We start from the raw sequence: 15,097 nt of genomic DNA, 5'->3' as shown, positions 1-15,097 counted from the left end.
GGCTTGGCACGCTGGTGCTGGCTTGAGACAGTAGCCAAGAATTTTTTTTAATTTATTTATTTTGAGACAGAGAGAGCACAAGTGGGAGAAGGGTAGAAAGAAGGAGAGGGAGAGAGAATCCCAAGCTCCACACTGTCAGTGCAGAGCCCAATGTGGGGCTCAAACCCACGAACTGTGAAGTCATGGCCTGAGCCAGACTCAAGAGTCAGACGCCTAACTGACCGAGCCTGTAGCTATGAATTTAAATGGTAAGTCAATAGTGCTTATGTCTTTTCTAGCAAAGTTCAGGAGCTTGGCTGAAGGTGAGAAGAGTCAGGGAACTGGATTTAACCAATACTGGGGTTGTGTTTTGTTTTGTTTTTTGTAACATGAAGGGATATTTATTTATTTAATATAATTTATTGTCAAGTTAGCTAACATACAGTGTATACAGTGTGCTCTAGTTTGGGAGGGTAGATTCCCTTGATTTTTCACCTACATAAAACACCCATTGCTCATCTCAAGTGCCCAACACTGGGGGTTTAATATGTGAGTACAATTGAAGGGGTGAGAGAATTAAAGGTTTGTACAAGGAATGGTAACAATGGCTGCGGAAGGGAAGGGAGGATAGAAGTGACAGTTTTGATGTAGAAATACAAAATGACAGAGTCAGTAACTGATGGTCTCCGTGTGCTACATGTGCCAGCTTGGGAATTGGATTGGAGTGAAGGCCAGGTTGGTCAGGGGGTGGGCAGTTCTAATGGCAAAAGAACAATTAGGAAATGGGGTTGGGTAGATGGCAAGGTGATTGGCGGTAATTCAGGGAAGTGAGTGCTAGGGGATTTGATGGAACATCCACATAGACACTGTAATCATCAATAATGAGGAAGAGCAAAGGAGAAGGAACTCATTAGTGACCTGCTAATGACAGCAAAGTTGTAAGAGTCCTCCGTATATATTGTAACCAAATAATTTTGTCAAAAGTAGTTAATGTGTTTTTCCAATGACTTTTCATTCATAGATATGCTTTTCAGAGGGTCATGGTTTAAAATCAGTTTGACATCTTTGGATGTGGACAATGCCTAGATGGTATTTCTGAACATGACTGTACACCAGAAGGTCCTAGAGAGTCCAAGCACCACAGGACTGAGCTAGGTCTGAAGACCCATGGTGTTTACAGCTACCCGAGGTGATTTAGAGCATAACCACTGACTTGAACCTTAGTATAAGTCACCTGAAATGAAAGAAATAGAATAATTCCTTTCATGCTTAGCATAATTTGAGCAGGCTAAAGAGATGAGGAAGTCATGCTAAGTTTCAGAACTAAAAAATATCAGCTTGTTCTATCTGGAATTTTCATAGAGTACATGGGGTCTATTTTCATTCTCCTCTGCTACGTGAATAAACAATGTTAGCATCCTGGGATTTACCCTGTAGTGACTTAGAAGTTACGTCATCAGGCACCTGGCTGGCTCAGTCGGTAGAGAGTGCAATTCTTAATCTCCCAGTTATGAGTTCGAGGCCAACAATGGGTGGAGGGCTTGCTTTAAGAAGTTACCCCATCACATTTTGGGGAAACTATGTACTCAGAATCTATGTTTATACAATTTATTTTTATGTCAAAAACCCCCTTTTTAAAAATTTGCCTTGTATTTTTCTCAGAGTCTTTCTCTGAATTTAGTAGTAAATATGCCCCTTTTCCACTGTAGTCCTTCTGGTCTGGTTTCTTATGAGCCTTTCTTATCCTCTCCATCCCAGGGGGAACTGTATCTCATTTACCTCTATATTCCCTATGTTCTAGCACAGTTGTTATCAAAGTTGGTAAATATTCAATGAATACGTGAATGTAAGAGTACTGTAAGATATATAAAATTAGCTAATGGTTGCCACTCTGATCTCTGTATTATTCTCTAAGCTCCAAGTTTCATTCCTGGGAAAGGTGGTAGATATAATGATATGTGGTTTTGATAAATAAGAAAAATGAGGCCCAAGGATTTAATAGAAAGTTCCCAAAGTGTCCAACTCACAGCAATTTTTTTCCCACCAAACCCTCATAAATTCAGGGAAAGAAATCATTTTGCTAATTGTGCTACCACCCAAGCATCTTGCCTCCTGGTAGGGCTTCTCATTGTCTCCTGGTTTTTTTTTTTTAAATTTTTAATGTTTATTTATTTTTGAGAGACAGACACAGAGTATGAGCAGGGGAGGGGCAGAGAGAGAGGGAGACACAGAATCCAAAGCAGGCTCCAGGCTCTGAGCTGTCAGTAGAGTCAAACACGGGGCTTGAACTCAGGAACCACGGGATCATGACGTGAGCTGAAGTCGGATGCTTAACCAACGGAGCCACCCAAGGCACTCTCTCATTGTCTCCTTTTTGCCTGTCAGAAAAATAACTGATGCTCACGGAAGGCAGGTCTGAAAGAAGGAGCAATAGCCTAATACCCGATTTACCTTGAGCTTTGGATTGCCAAGAGTGTATGAAGGTGCACCATTAATGCTCTGAGTTTACACAGTCAGGATTAACCTTCTTGAATGCACTAGAAATTGTCCTGGTATCACTTAGACATTCATTTATTGCCTATCAAGCACCGTGAACTTATGGAATGGAATTTGACATTAATCTAGAAACCATCCCAGCGTGAAGGAGTTTATGATCCAGTTGGAGAAAAAATACATATAAGCATGATAAATGTGTAATGGAAGAAGTATTCCATGCAAAGCATGTAGGAGGGGCCAATGACTCCGAATTGGAAATTCATGAAATGAACGCTTCCTGCAAGAAGTGACACTGGAGCTGTAGGATGAAGGATGAATCTGCGTTTTCTGAGTACAGTGGTGAGAGAGCTCTGATTCAGGTAAACAAGCAGCAGAAAGTGGGGCGGGGGTGCAGGAAGCATGTGAGGGACCATACGTGCTTCTGTGTGGCTGGAGCACAGGAGCCAGATTACAAAAGGACTTGGTCTCATAAAAGTGAGTTTTGACGATACTTGACATTTCTTGAAACAATAGAATCCATCAAAGTGTTTGTGATTGAGTTTGCAACGCTGAGAGTTTAGCCATAGAACCCTGCTGTTTGAGGAGCACCTGGGTGGCTCAGTTGGTTAAGCATCCCACTTCAGCTCAGGCACAGCTCAGGAGTTTGAGCCTGGCATGGGGCTCTATGCTGACAGCTCAGAGCAGGGAGCCTGCTTTGGATTCTTTGTCTTCCTCTCTCTATGCCCCTCCCCTGCTCATGCTCGCTCCCTCTCTCTCTGTGTGTATGTCTCAAACATAAACAAACATGAAAAAATTAAAAAATAAAAACAATAGTTCCTAGGCTTCTGAGACAGTTTACCCAATCTTTAAAAAAAATAAGAAAGAAAGAAAGAAAGAAGAAAGAAAGAAAGAAAGAAAGAAAGAAAGAAAGAAAGAAAGAAAGAAAGAAAACTGTTTAAACCCCCGACACTCTATCTTTCTAGCCAACTGTACCCTGCACCAAAAAAAAAAAAAATGTGCCACAGATACAGATGATCACTTACAAATCCAGAACCATTTTAAGAACCTAACAAGCAAAATAAGATGTTCAAAGTTTACGAGACTGCACATGCACCACATGACGGTGTGGTATTTACTTTGTCCTGCTTGTAGGCAAGGGGCTTGTTATTTATGAATATTTTTAAGAAAAGAGGACTCTGACAGTCTTAGTCTATCAAAGACTAAGGTCACCTTATTCTGGTGACAAAAAAGCCACTTGACTAGGCTGGAAATGTGCCCCCAAAACCTATTTCAGAATTTTGTCTTTAATGGCTTTTGTGAATTTAGGTTGAAGGGCTTTCATGGTACATTAGAGAAGGGCAGTAAAAACCTGAGAGTGCAAGAGCGGGGGCCCCTATGAATGCCAGTGCTGTCCTCTGATGGAGAAGTGCTGCTTACAGTAATACTCGTGTCTGAGGACTTTGAAAACAGTGTGGGTCATTCCTCTAAGTATTTACCATCACACTACTGCCTTCATTGGAAGAGGGTGAGTTTTGTTCCCTCCCATTGATTTAAGGATCCCGTTAATGGGTGGAAGACTAGTCCAGTTCCTTTAACTACCCCAGCAATACTATTACTAAGTAACTAGAGGGATTGTAGCATAATCCTTAAAAAGATTCTAATCTCTGCAAGTTTAAAATGTAACCATAGGATAGATCATTTGTTTCCTTGTTTTGTAGAGTCTTGACTGTCACTCCAGAGTGACACATATGAAAATGATAATTAATACTACTACCTTATAGCAATTTAATTGCTCACATGACCCTAGGAGATCTACTTACTTGCATAAAGTATACTACAGAAATGCAAAGTCTTAGCCTTTGAATTAGAGAGACTCAGGCTCCAAGCCCAGTTTTCCCATTTACCTACTCTGTGACCTGGCATTAAGTTGCTTAACCTCTTTGAGCCCCTGATTTCTGATCTAGAAACTGGGGGTTTAACTGGTAACCGTGTCAGAGGTTGACCGTGGGAACTGGAGGAGACCGTGAACGATGCTGGGCTAGCTCACTGTTTCAACCCCACTGAGCACTCTTGTGCATTTTCAATTTTACCTTTTAGTTGTATTTGTTTATGACCAACTTTCTCTTTCCCTTTTACTTCCCTAGAGATATGAAGCCTGACAATATTTTGCTTGATGAACATGGTAAGTAAATGATTTGTTTGCAATCAGTGTGACTTGCACAGAGAACCAAGTACATGGGACAGAACTGATCATCCACAGCAAAGGAGTATTACACGTGGGAAAAGCCCCACGTGATTCAGTCAGCCGAGCTCTATGTACAAATGTCTGATGAGTAGGAGGGACAATCTGGGGTGGGGGGGTGCTTATCATTGTAGCAGTGGCACCAGTACACCAGTACACGCTTAAGTAACATATTTATACAATGGAAAATGTCACCCTCTTTTCAATTTTCTTCCTCTCACTGATTTCAAGAAAACCATCACAGTTTTTTGGTGCTAATCTGGCTTACTATCTTTATAAAAATCATCTCTCTGTTTTTATAAACATAGCAAAAGCCTCAAGGTTAGAACAATTGATAGGCTAGAGTATCTACTGAATTATTAGCAACACTCTTTTGTTCTCCTTGCATCTACATTTATGCTTTACTCCTTAGGAAGGAAACCTGGTTGCACATCTGCTGACGAGATCTCGAGTTTTCTGTTCAAAGATTTTTCAGTTCAAAGAAAAATCAGTTTGCAATCGGATAAAGAAGATGTGGTGTGTAATTGAATATTACTACGCAAACAAAAAGAATGAAATATGTTAACTTGGATTTACATACAACTTTTTAAATTTTGAAAATTAAAAAGTTTAAAAAAACAGTCAGTTTAAAGAAAAAGAGAAAGTAGACAACAGGGAAGGTGGCACCCGGATGTGAAAGTGATACGGGGATATGGCAATAACCGTGATGGTGACCAGCGGACGCCTGAAGCCCAAGCAACACTCATTAAAGAGATCTTGAGAGCAAGCTTTTGCCAGCAATGAGTAATGTGAGACATCTCTTCCCAATGTTTATTTTAATGTACGTTTGGATATGCTGGGACAGGAGGGCAGACAGACGTGTAGGACACACAGCCTGCATGATGTAAATGCTACAGCGGCAGCAGGACCTTTCTTGCATGTTTAGCAAGCTGTTGGCTGAGGGAGTCCTAAAGATGCACAGCTCCTTATTCACTTGATTTTTACAAAAGGGATTTACAGTGGGACCGAAACTCCCAAGCACCATCAGTCACTCATTACTTATTTACCTGGGTGCATTTTACACCTGATTTGCCAGCCCCTACCTGTGCTCAGAGGGCTAAGAAACACTTTTGTGTATGACCTCTAATTTCAGAGCTCAGGGTCATTATTTATTTATGGACTGTCTAAAAAGATTTTTTCCACTTCCTTCCAGGGCCTAATTTCTTCCTTCCCTTTACTACTTCTGACAGTTGGGAGCAGACGCTCAGAATCTCAGAACTGTGAGCAATAGCGAGACTGAGCATGAAGGTGACTTTCGTGAGAATACTGGCTGTCCCTGCCTTAAGAAGTCAGGAGCCTCACTCACCCTCGTGCAGATAAACTCTGTGGAGCTTCTGAGTTTTGAAGGGGGCTTTCCCTCACCCACAGAGGCCACTTTTGCACAATTTGAGGGTTCTGTCCCCACTTGCTCCCTTATCCTGTTGCCTTTAGGTACAACACATTGCTCTGCCATTTGTCGAGGCCCTAAAGGGAGACATATAGGTCCTGTTGACCAAAGACTTTTCAAGATTTACCTTCCATTCAGAGAGGAATGTTTTAATCCTGGGCCTCAAACATGGCTTCGACTTATGTCTACAATCAAGTCATCCTATTCTCTCTCATTTGATTTCTTTCTTCTCAGCTTGGTGATTGTAGATTAGGAGAAAGGTCCAAAAGTAAATTAATCTTCAAGTTTACCTGCGTGTAGAAACTACTCTTGTGGGGCGCCTGAGTGGTTTAGTCAGTTAAGCATCCAACTCTCGATTTCAGCTCAGGTCGTGATCTCATCGTTGCTAGATCAAGGCCTGCTTGGACTCTCCCTCTCTCTTCCTCTGCCCCCTACCTACCTATTACCTCCCTCCCTCCCTCTCTCTCTGTCTCTCAAAAAAAGAAAATTAAATTTAAAAAAAAGAAATTACCCTTGTGAAAGTATAATTGTGTCATATTTTAGTTAAGAGTGTGGATTCTAGAGCCAGATTGCCTAAGTTCAAAGCCTAGTTCACCCTCTCACTAGCTCTGAGAGTTTCAACAGACTGTCTAAACTTTCTCTGAATCTTAGTTCTTTGAGGAACCAAAAGAGTAATTAATTCTTAGAGTCACTGTAAAAACAAACGAGCATACTATTTATAAACTGCTTGATTGCAGGGCCTGCCATTAGAAAGTCACTCAGAAGTTAAATATTAATATCATTTCATGAGGCACTAGTGGCTTTGTCCACTAAAGAAGGAAGCTTAGTCTTCAACGTCTTGTTTTACATGGCTCTGTCTGTATTAGATGGTCAGTGAAAGCTGGGCATTTATCTGTCTTTACCAAAAAAATTCTTCTGATTCCAGAAGGGGCATTCCAAATCTTCTGTGCATCTACTTGTTAGGCCTTGTGTCCAAGCAATTTTGTTCAGCCCTGATTCTCCGGCAACACTTTCAGTGGTCTCTTCTGCTTTTCTCTCCTGTGCACATGAGGCTAAGTCCGCTTATCAGGGCATTTTACAGTTGGGAAGGCTGTGGCTCTGTTGCTTAGGGGAGTAGGAGCGGCCATCCCAGTCTACACCTATTACCTGGCGTCCTGACCCTTCCATTCACAAGTTTTTGGGTTTCAACAATGACTTAAGAGGACTTACTCACCTCAAGAATAACCACAGGTAATAAGTGAACCACTATTTTGGAAGGGGATGGATGTGTGCATGGGATAGAAGCAGACAGATAGGAGAGCTATTCCCGAAACACTGTCCTAGGGATCCCTTTCTGAAGAAAGATTTTTTAAGGTTATTCACTGTCTGTTTATTCAGAAAAACTAAGGCTTTGAGGCATTGCTCGGGGACCGTAATTAAGCACTCTTAAATGAACATATTCCTGGTAACTCCCACCCTCGAGCTCATTTTGTAGAGCTGCTCTTGTGCTACTCAATGGATCCACAAATCGACGCCTGCCATTTCGAGTGACTTGGGGTGTGATTTTCCAGATCTCATATATGAAACCCTCATTTCGTCCTCTCTCTCCACGTTTATAGTATGGCACCCCGATGGGCCATCCCATGCTCCTTTTGCACGGGGATTTTAGCAGCCGTGAATGCTAACTGCCTATGACATGCCTCCGAAGCCTGTCCCTCCACGTGAGCTGCGTGTTACACCACACTGCTTACGTTTTAATTCAGCACCAGTGATGGGCAGTAACTGTTTTCTTCTTCCTGATTCCTGCACGTTCATATTCATCAGAAAAGACCAATTTAAAGGAGCTAAACCCTTTTGTAAAATGGAGAATCTTTCCACCATGTAGGTGAACATTCAGAATTTGACTGAAAAAATGTTTTTAATTTCGAGCATACCTGTGACTCTTCTCCCCACATGTCTCGTTCGCTGTCTCAGAGCCCAGGCTGGCGTTAGATCTTCGATGTCTTGTAATCAATTGTCCTGATATATATTTTCATATCCTACCAACCGAAGTACCCCATCCAATCCTATCAATTCCATAGTGTCTACATTTTTGTGTTTGTCTTAAATTATTCAGGAAATAAATGCTGCATCCAGAGGAGCAATAATGTCTGCCTGTCACATCTGAGAAAATGACAATTATGGCATCATCTATAATTTAGTTTCCTTAATATCATCCCTAGTCCCAGGGAACAGAGAAAAGCAAAACCTCAGTCAGGGGGTTTGAAGAACTAATCCTACTGCCTGAATAGCTTCTTCCTCACAGAGTCCCAAAACAGGCCTAAACATCAAGTGGGTAGCATCTTTTCAAGAAAAAAACTATATATGTATTTATAGATATAATTTATATATTTATATAAATGTTTTATATATATGTATTTAATGCAATATAATTATATATAATATAGAAATATGTTTATATATGTATCAATATATAACAGTGTATTATAATATATACATCATTTTGTATATTATATATAAATGTATATATAATATATATGTATAATGTATTTTGTATATAATATATGTTAGTGATAAAATATATAAAATATATGTGTATTATAATACATTGTATTATACATTATATTACATATACATTATATGCTCATATATTATAACATACATTACATAATATATCTTTATAAAGATATATATCGATCTATGTATGTGGAGAGAAAAAAATGGCACCCTATATTCAAATTCAGTAGGTCTCAATCACATTCATTCAGCCTCTGGTAGTGCCCAAAGATATGCATTTTTAACAAGAATCCCAGGAAGATGTGGCACACACCCTTTCAACATTTCCGGGAAGCAGAAATGTTTGAAAGTTGGGGAACACCAGCTGACTGATTATGGCATCCTGGAGAGCTGTGTTAGAAACATCCCCAGGCGGGACACAGACATAGTGAGAAAAACGTGTAAGTCATGACAATAATGACAGCTGAAGTAAATGACTCACTGCTATCCATTTGGATTTTTAATGTGACCCTATGTCTCAAGGTACAGAGGGGAAAAAACAAAACTGCGTTTCTAGGGCACCAAATCAGGACCTTCTGAGCCTTGTACCTGAAAAACTTCACACTTAACTAGTGGTTGTAACTGGGGATGGTTTAGCTCTACTTCCTGTCCCTGTAGGGGACATATGTCAGTGTCTGGAGACATTTTTGATTGTCAGGTTTCCAGCCAGGAGTGGAAAGTGCTATTACTATGCAGTGGGTAGAGGCTAGGGCTTAGTGAACTTCCTGCAATGCACAGGACACTCCCCACAGCAAAGAATTACCAGGTGCGAGAGGGTGAGAAACTCTGAGTAAGGTCCTGGCCTTACAGTCCTCATTTCCAAGGCAATTCCCACATTCCTCAACCAGTAGACAACTGAGCACTTAGATTTCAGCAGTTAGATTTCATTCTCACCGCACAGGAGGGAACCCGGCAGAGAGATCGCCAGGTACGACAGCATCTGGGGCCTGGCCCTGCGGTTTCAGCCCAGTGTACATGGGCTCCGTGGAGTTCTGCTTGTGTTGTTTGGCTAAGACCACCAGGCTCCATGTTCCAGTAGATTGTGGCCCTCAGACGATTTCTCCCCACCCTTCCTTGTCCATGCTAGTGGGGAGACAAACTCTGAGCCAACCGGCAAGTGGTTGTTTCAGTTTATCCAGCTCTTTGGTCTTGTGATAAAGCACAAATAGTTTTGGGGAGATTCATAACCCAATAACGGGGGCCTGGACAAACTTCTTGATTCTAATCCCAGCTGTGCTACTTCTGAGCCCTGGAAAATGAACCACAAACAACTTTTCTATTAAATAGGGACTATTTCACTAGGCTACCCTGTTTGAAAATGACCATTAATCAAATAAATGTAAAGACTACTGCAAAATAAAATTCAACATTCCTTTAATCAAATCCATCCAAAAGATATATAACCATACTTACCAGGTCAGGATCTCCTACCAAGGCGGGTCTTACTCTAAAAGAGTGCTCTCATACTTTATTGAGTATCAGAATGACCTGGGACACTTGTCCAAATGCTGGGCTCCGCCCTCAGTTTCTAAGTCAATAGGCTGGGGGTAGGGCTCCAGAATTTGCATTTCTAACAAGTTTCCAGGTGTTGCTGGTGATGCCAGAATGAGGACCACACTTTCAGAACCACATGGCTCTAAAACAGCCTCTACCTTTTCTTTCCACTTGAGGATGGATAATCTCAGGCTTGAAGCTGGTTTAGGACATCCACTCAGACTACAGGATCACATGCCTGGCTGCTCTTCTGAATCACCTGGGGAGTTCCTGGTTGTTTTTCACACGGATTCCCGGCTCTCCTACCATCCCATTGCTAGCAGAATCTCCCCAAAGTGGGGTCCCGGCATGTGCATTTGGCAAAATGTCACTGGAGTTTCTGACCATGAGAAATAGCAACAGTTGAATACTTTCTTCTTTCCAAACGCTGACCTAAGTCTTCCACAGTATTGTTTTATCTAATCTCCCCAGGACACTCATGAGAATATTCCTGTTATCATTCTAACTTTACAGAGAAGGTGTCACCTTTTTAAGGTAATACACCTAGTTAGTGGTAGAACATGGACTTGAAGCCAGGCATTCTGACTCCACAGAACAGGCTCTTAACTACCAAGTCTCCAGGCTGACATAATTTGGATCAATGAGCCCCTTGCACATGACCCATGGGGAGAAAGAAATAAAAAATGGAGACAATTTAGACTGTGATAGAAGAGCTACCAGAATCACCTGTTAGTAGGGATGCCTGCGTGGCTCGGTCAGATAAGCATCTGAGTTTGGCTCAGGTCATGATCTCATGGTCTGTGAGTTCCAGCCCTGCGTCACGGTCTGTGATGACAGAGCCTGGAGGCTGCTTCAGATTCTCTGTCCCCCTCTCTCTGACCCTTACACACTCACTCTCTCTCAAACAAAGAAATATTAAAAATTTTTTTAAATAAACATTAAAAAATTAAAACAAAGAGCCAGCTGTTGGTACCATTCAGGCAAGGATAACTTCACTTTCAGCTAGACACATGCTATTCTTACTTTATTAAAATGTCATCACATAAGCGACACAAAGCACTATTTTGCAGTGAGATTTGCCTTTAGCAGAGGCTGGGTGCTATGAGGGAGCAGATCAAGAAGTTAGGCCGTGGGGAAGGTGGACTGTGAGACTCGGAAGAAGGATCAGATGACATCTCCCCCAATTACAGCCATGTCTCAACACAACCACAGAGCACATAAATGAAAATGCCAACACTTCAAGGTCCTCCAAAAGCATATTAATTTTGTGTCAACAGCTAACATCACGGGCTTGTCTGCCTGAGCTTCTGCTACTGCCCTGGTCCTCCTTAGCTGGAAATGCAGGAACCCTAACACTCTGCAGGCTGTGCTGCTGGCAGAGATGAAGTGGTAGACTCCCACTCTGTGGCCATAAGTTTCAGAGAGCTGAGAGAGACCCTAGAGATGATCTAGTCCACCCATTTCTTTTTCTTTCTTTCTTTTTTCTTTTTGCAAAAAGAACCTCAAGTTCAATATAGGGAAAGGACTGGAAAGTCTATAATGCATTAAGGGCAGAGTTCAGGGCAGAAATGAGGTCTCTTGGCTCCCAGTCTAGGGTTCATTATACAGCCTCTTTATGAATAAAACTTGACTTTTTTGCCCCTACTTCCCAAACAAACATTTTGCTGGGGCAGGACAGAGGACAGCCTAAACCATCACACAAAAATGCTAGTAATATTTCAGAAAAAAACTTGGAGGAAAAAGGACTCTCTTGGCAAAAATATAAATACATGTATCTACATTCATGTCAGCTTTGTGGTATGGATATTTAGCTCTGGGGGAAAAAATCCCATAAGAGACACTTGGAAAAGGCTTGGAAATTTGCTACTTAGACTAGCTTTTAGCTGCCTCCCTCTTGATACTCACAGGCGATACCAACTTAAAATGTTGCCAACAAAACGCTGTAAATGGAACTACCAGAGTGTGAGCCCTTCAACACCTGGGGTAGAGAGATGGAGCTGCAGGCTTATCGTCAGATCCTCAGTTTGACATACGGGTTCTGGCTGCTGGAGCGTTGCTGGTTGAAGACCCTACTGGTCTCAAAAACAGAATCATGGTGCAGCCACTGCTGTACCCAATGGCAACAGGCATGCAAGAATTAACAGACCAAGCTTCCGGAAGCTCTCAGCGAGAAGTGTGGTTGTGGCAGTGAGTTGAATGGGACTTAACATTCTGTGTGGTGCTTTTGTCTCACCAGGGCACGTGCACATCACTGACTTCAACATTGCGGCGATGCTGCCCAGGGAGATGCGGCTCACCACCGTGGCAGGCACCAAGCCTTACATGGGTATGGGCTTCACGAGCGGCGGGGTTAAAGAGCAAGGCTTTCGTTTTTCACTCGGTAGACGTTTAGTCCGGGTCCAGTAATCTGTAGGCACTTGTAGCTAGAAATGCCAAGTCCCTCTCTAACTTCACCTGGGGAGCTTCTGATCTCCCAGGTCGGAGGTGAGCCTCCAGATTCTCCATTTTGTAAGCACCCACTCTGATCTTGATTCAGGAGGGCCAGTGATGACACTTTGAAACACTGTTTTATGAGTTATTTAGGACATCTTCTACTCACTTCCTAACAAAGAATAGTAGTTGATGGAATAAGTATCTACTAATTGCCTCTGTGTGTTTAGCAGGGTATCAGGCACTGGTGACTGCAGTGAGCAAAACACACAAGGTGTCCAGCTCGTGGAGCTTACTTTTTAGCAAGAAGAGTTTCAACAAATATAATCAAATAGAAGTAAAATGCAGTAACAAATTAGTTGCTAATAAGTGACGTAAGTATTACTATACGCCTCACTTACATGACCCTGCATTACATACGTAGGGCTGTAAAGTTCACATGGCACCTCCCACTTGTCATTTTACTTTTAGTTTTAACACCATGACAAACCCGTGAGTTCTCCTTTTGAAAGATGAGTAACTGTATTTTTCCTGAAGATTCAACATATGCCCAGAGGGAGACTAAAAGGGTAAGGTTAGGTGCCGAAATTGTCAACAAAGTCTCACATTAAATTATGTTAACACTACAAATTACTGCAAATTCTAAGTGCTGTTGTCGGAGACGGCATCTGTGTGTAGATACCATTCTGGCCCAATTAGCCCTGCCTCTTCCCTGCCCCTAGAAATGTAAAGACAGAACCCTGGCCCTTTCTCCAAAGGTGTTCAGCAAGAGGGACTTTTCCTCTGTTCCCACTATTCTCAAGACAGGTAAGTCAGACTTCAAGATGATTCTCTGTAAAGTCTGCGTGTGGCTGTGAGAAGAATGACCTGGTCTTCCAGTCTTAGTCAAAGTCAGGTTCATCACTGCACTTGCTCACTGCTCCTGGTACTAATGGAGCCTGAGTTGTCCCTGGAGGGTTGCTAAATTTGGAGTTCAGTCTTCCTGGGGACCATGACATTAGGAGACAGATAGGTAGCAGTGCATGAGTCTGTGTTGGGGTGAGGGGTGTGGATTAGCCACAGGATGGGATCTGGTTTTTAGGGACCCCCTCCAACAGACTGGAGGGAGGGAAGTTCCTGTCACTGTGGCTTACTGGAAACACCACCAATTCTAGTAGTGTTCAACTATCCCAGAATCTTGGAGGTGACACCCAAGGGTAGGGTCGTGTAAAAGCTCTTCAGGTAATGGTGCCATGCAGCCAGGGTTGAGAAGCTCTGCCACAGATCGTGAGCCAGGTTGGCTACTAGAAGCAACTAAAGAGAGAGCACCCTGGGGCAAAGACAGAGCATTTGGCACTTTCTAAGAAAAGGGAGAAGGGATATGAGAGACAGATTGGCTGTCTCCATGTCAGGATGGCTGAATCCAGCTGCATGATATGGGGAGACTATAGATCAGATACGGCATTAGTCTTTAAATTCATGGCACTGCATTTTAAAGTATCTGAAGTAGATGTTTTAACAAGCAAAAAGAATTTAAATGTTTTAAGCAACAGACTGAACTGTCTTTGAGGGAACCCCTTACCCAGCAAAAATGGGAAGATAGACACTGCACATTTGTTGGCAACTGATACAAGGATAAAGACTATTCTTCTACCCTGATTAGTTGAGATGCTTAGAGCAGATGATGCCATTGGTCAAACTAGTGGAATTAGGTGGCAGAACGAACTGTACTGACTAGATATGCTCATTTAAGAGCAAAATATCTGAACTTGAAATCAAGGGTAAGAGCAAAGCCACTTCTTTTAATACCTCATTCTCTTCCTCATGTAACTAGAGACAGGAAAATAAAACCCCTACATGCAGGGCCACCTCACTTTCCAAGAGAAAGAAATCCTCTATGGGAAATAATGAGTCTTATTTTAGATGATACTTGAACAACTGCAAATTTCCTGGCTTCCTATTACCAGTGGGGGGAATAAATCTCCTTTGTCACTTCTCAAATAATGGACACATATAATTCAGCCTATTTTCTGTCTAAAACCCACAGTACTCACATGATAAAAGGGAATATCTGAGCCTGCTGGTCTGATGAATTTATTCTGCAGGTTTCCTGGGTTTCCATATTAAGGGCTGTTTTCTTGGAGCCAAATCAGAGTGTGCATCTGGGTTTTCTAGGCCTGGTTTCCATGGTGAGAGGAGTAAAGGGAAGCTTCCCTTCATTTCTCTCCCCAGTGATTTTAAATACAATATCCGTATAATTTAATTCTCCTCAAATTTGGCATTTCGAGTCCTTTCACAACACAGAGCTAGGAAATTGGAATGCATTCAAGGTTCTCTATGGCTCTCCACCTTCACCCTTATAATTAACAATTACTAATATTTATTGAAAGCTTTCTATGGGCCAGACAATGTGTTAAACGTTTAACATTCATTTACTCATTTATTTTTTCTCAACGACTCTATGAGGCAGACTATAATTATCACCATTTTACAATGAGGAAATAAGAAGCTAAGTAATTTGCCCAAGATCACATGGC

The 15,097-nt window shown here is 41.9% G+C and overlaps 1 protein-coding gene across 1 annotated transcript in view; it reads left to right on the top strand.

Annotated features, from left to right (window-relative positions):
- The window catches only part of STK32A (serine/threonine kinase 32A), a 130,157-nt gene that overhangs the window by 80,900 nt on the left and 34,160 nt on the right, over positions 1 to 15,097 (top strand). Inside the window, exons 6-7 of the mRNA XM_039219197.1 lie at positions 4,599 to 4,636; positions 12,388 to 12,477. Coding sequence (XP_039075128.1) covers positions 4,599 to 4,636; positions 12,388 to 12,477 — 128 coding nt within the window. The remainder of the gene's footprint in view (positions 1 to 4,598; positions 4,637 to 12,387; positions 12,478 to 15,097) is intronic.

This window comes from Hyaena hyaena, unplaced genomic scaffold (assembly GCF_003009895.1).
Source record: "Hyaena hyaena isolate Hyena2069 unplaced genomic scaffold, ASM300989v1 scaffold_797, whole genome shotgun sequence".
NCBI lineage: Eukaryota > Metazoa > Chordata > Mammalia > Carnivora > Hyaenidae > Hyaena > Hyaena hyaena.
This window is presented reverse-complemented; position numbering and strand designations above follow the sequence as displayed.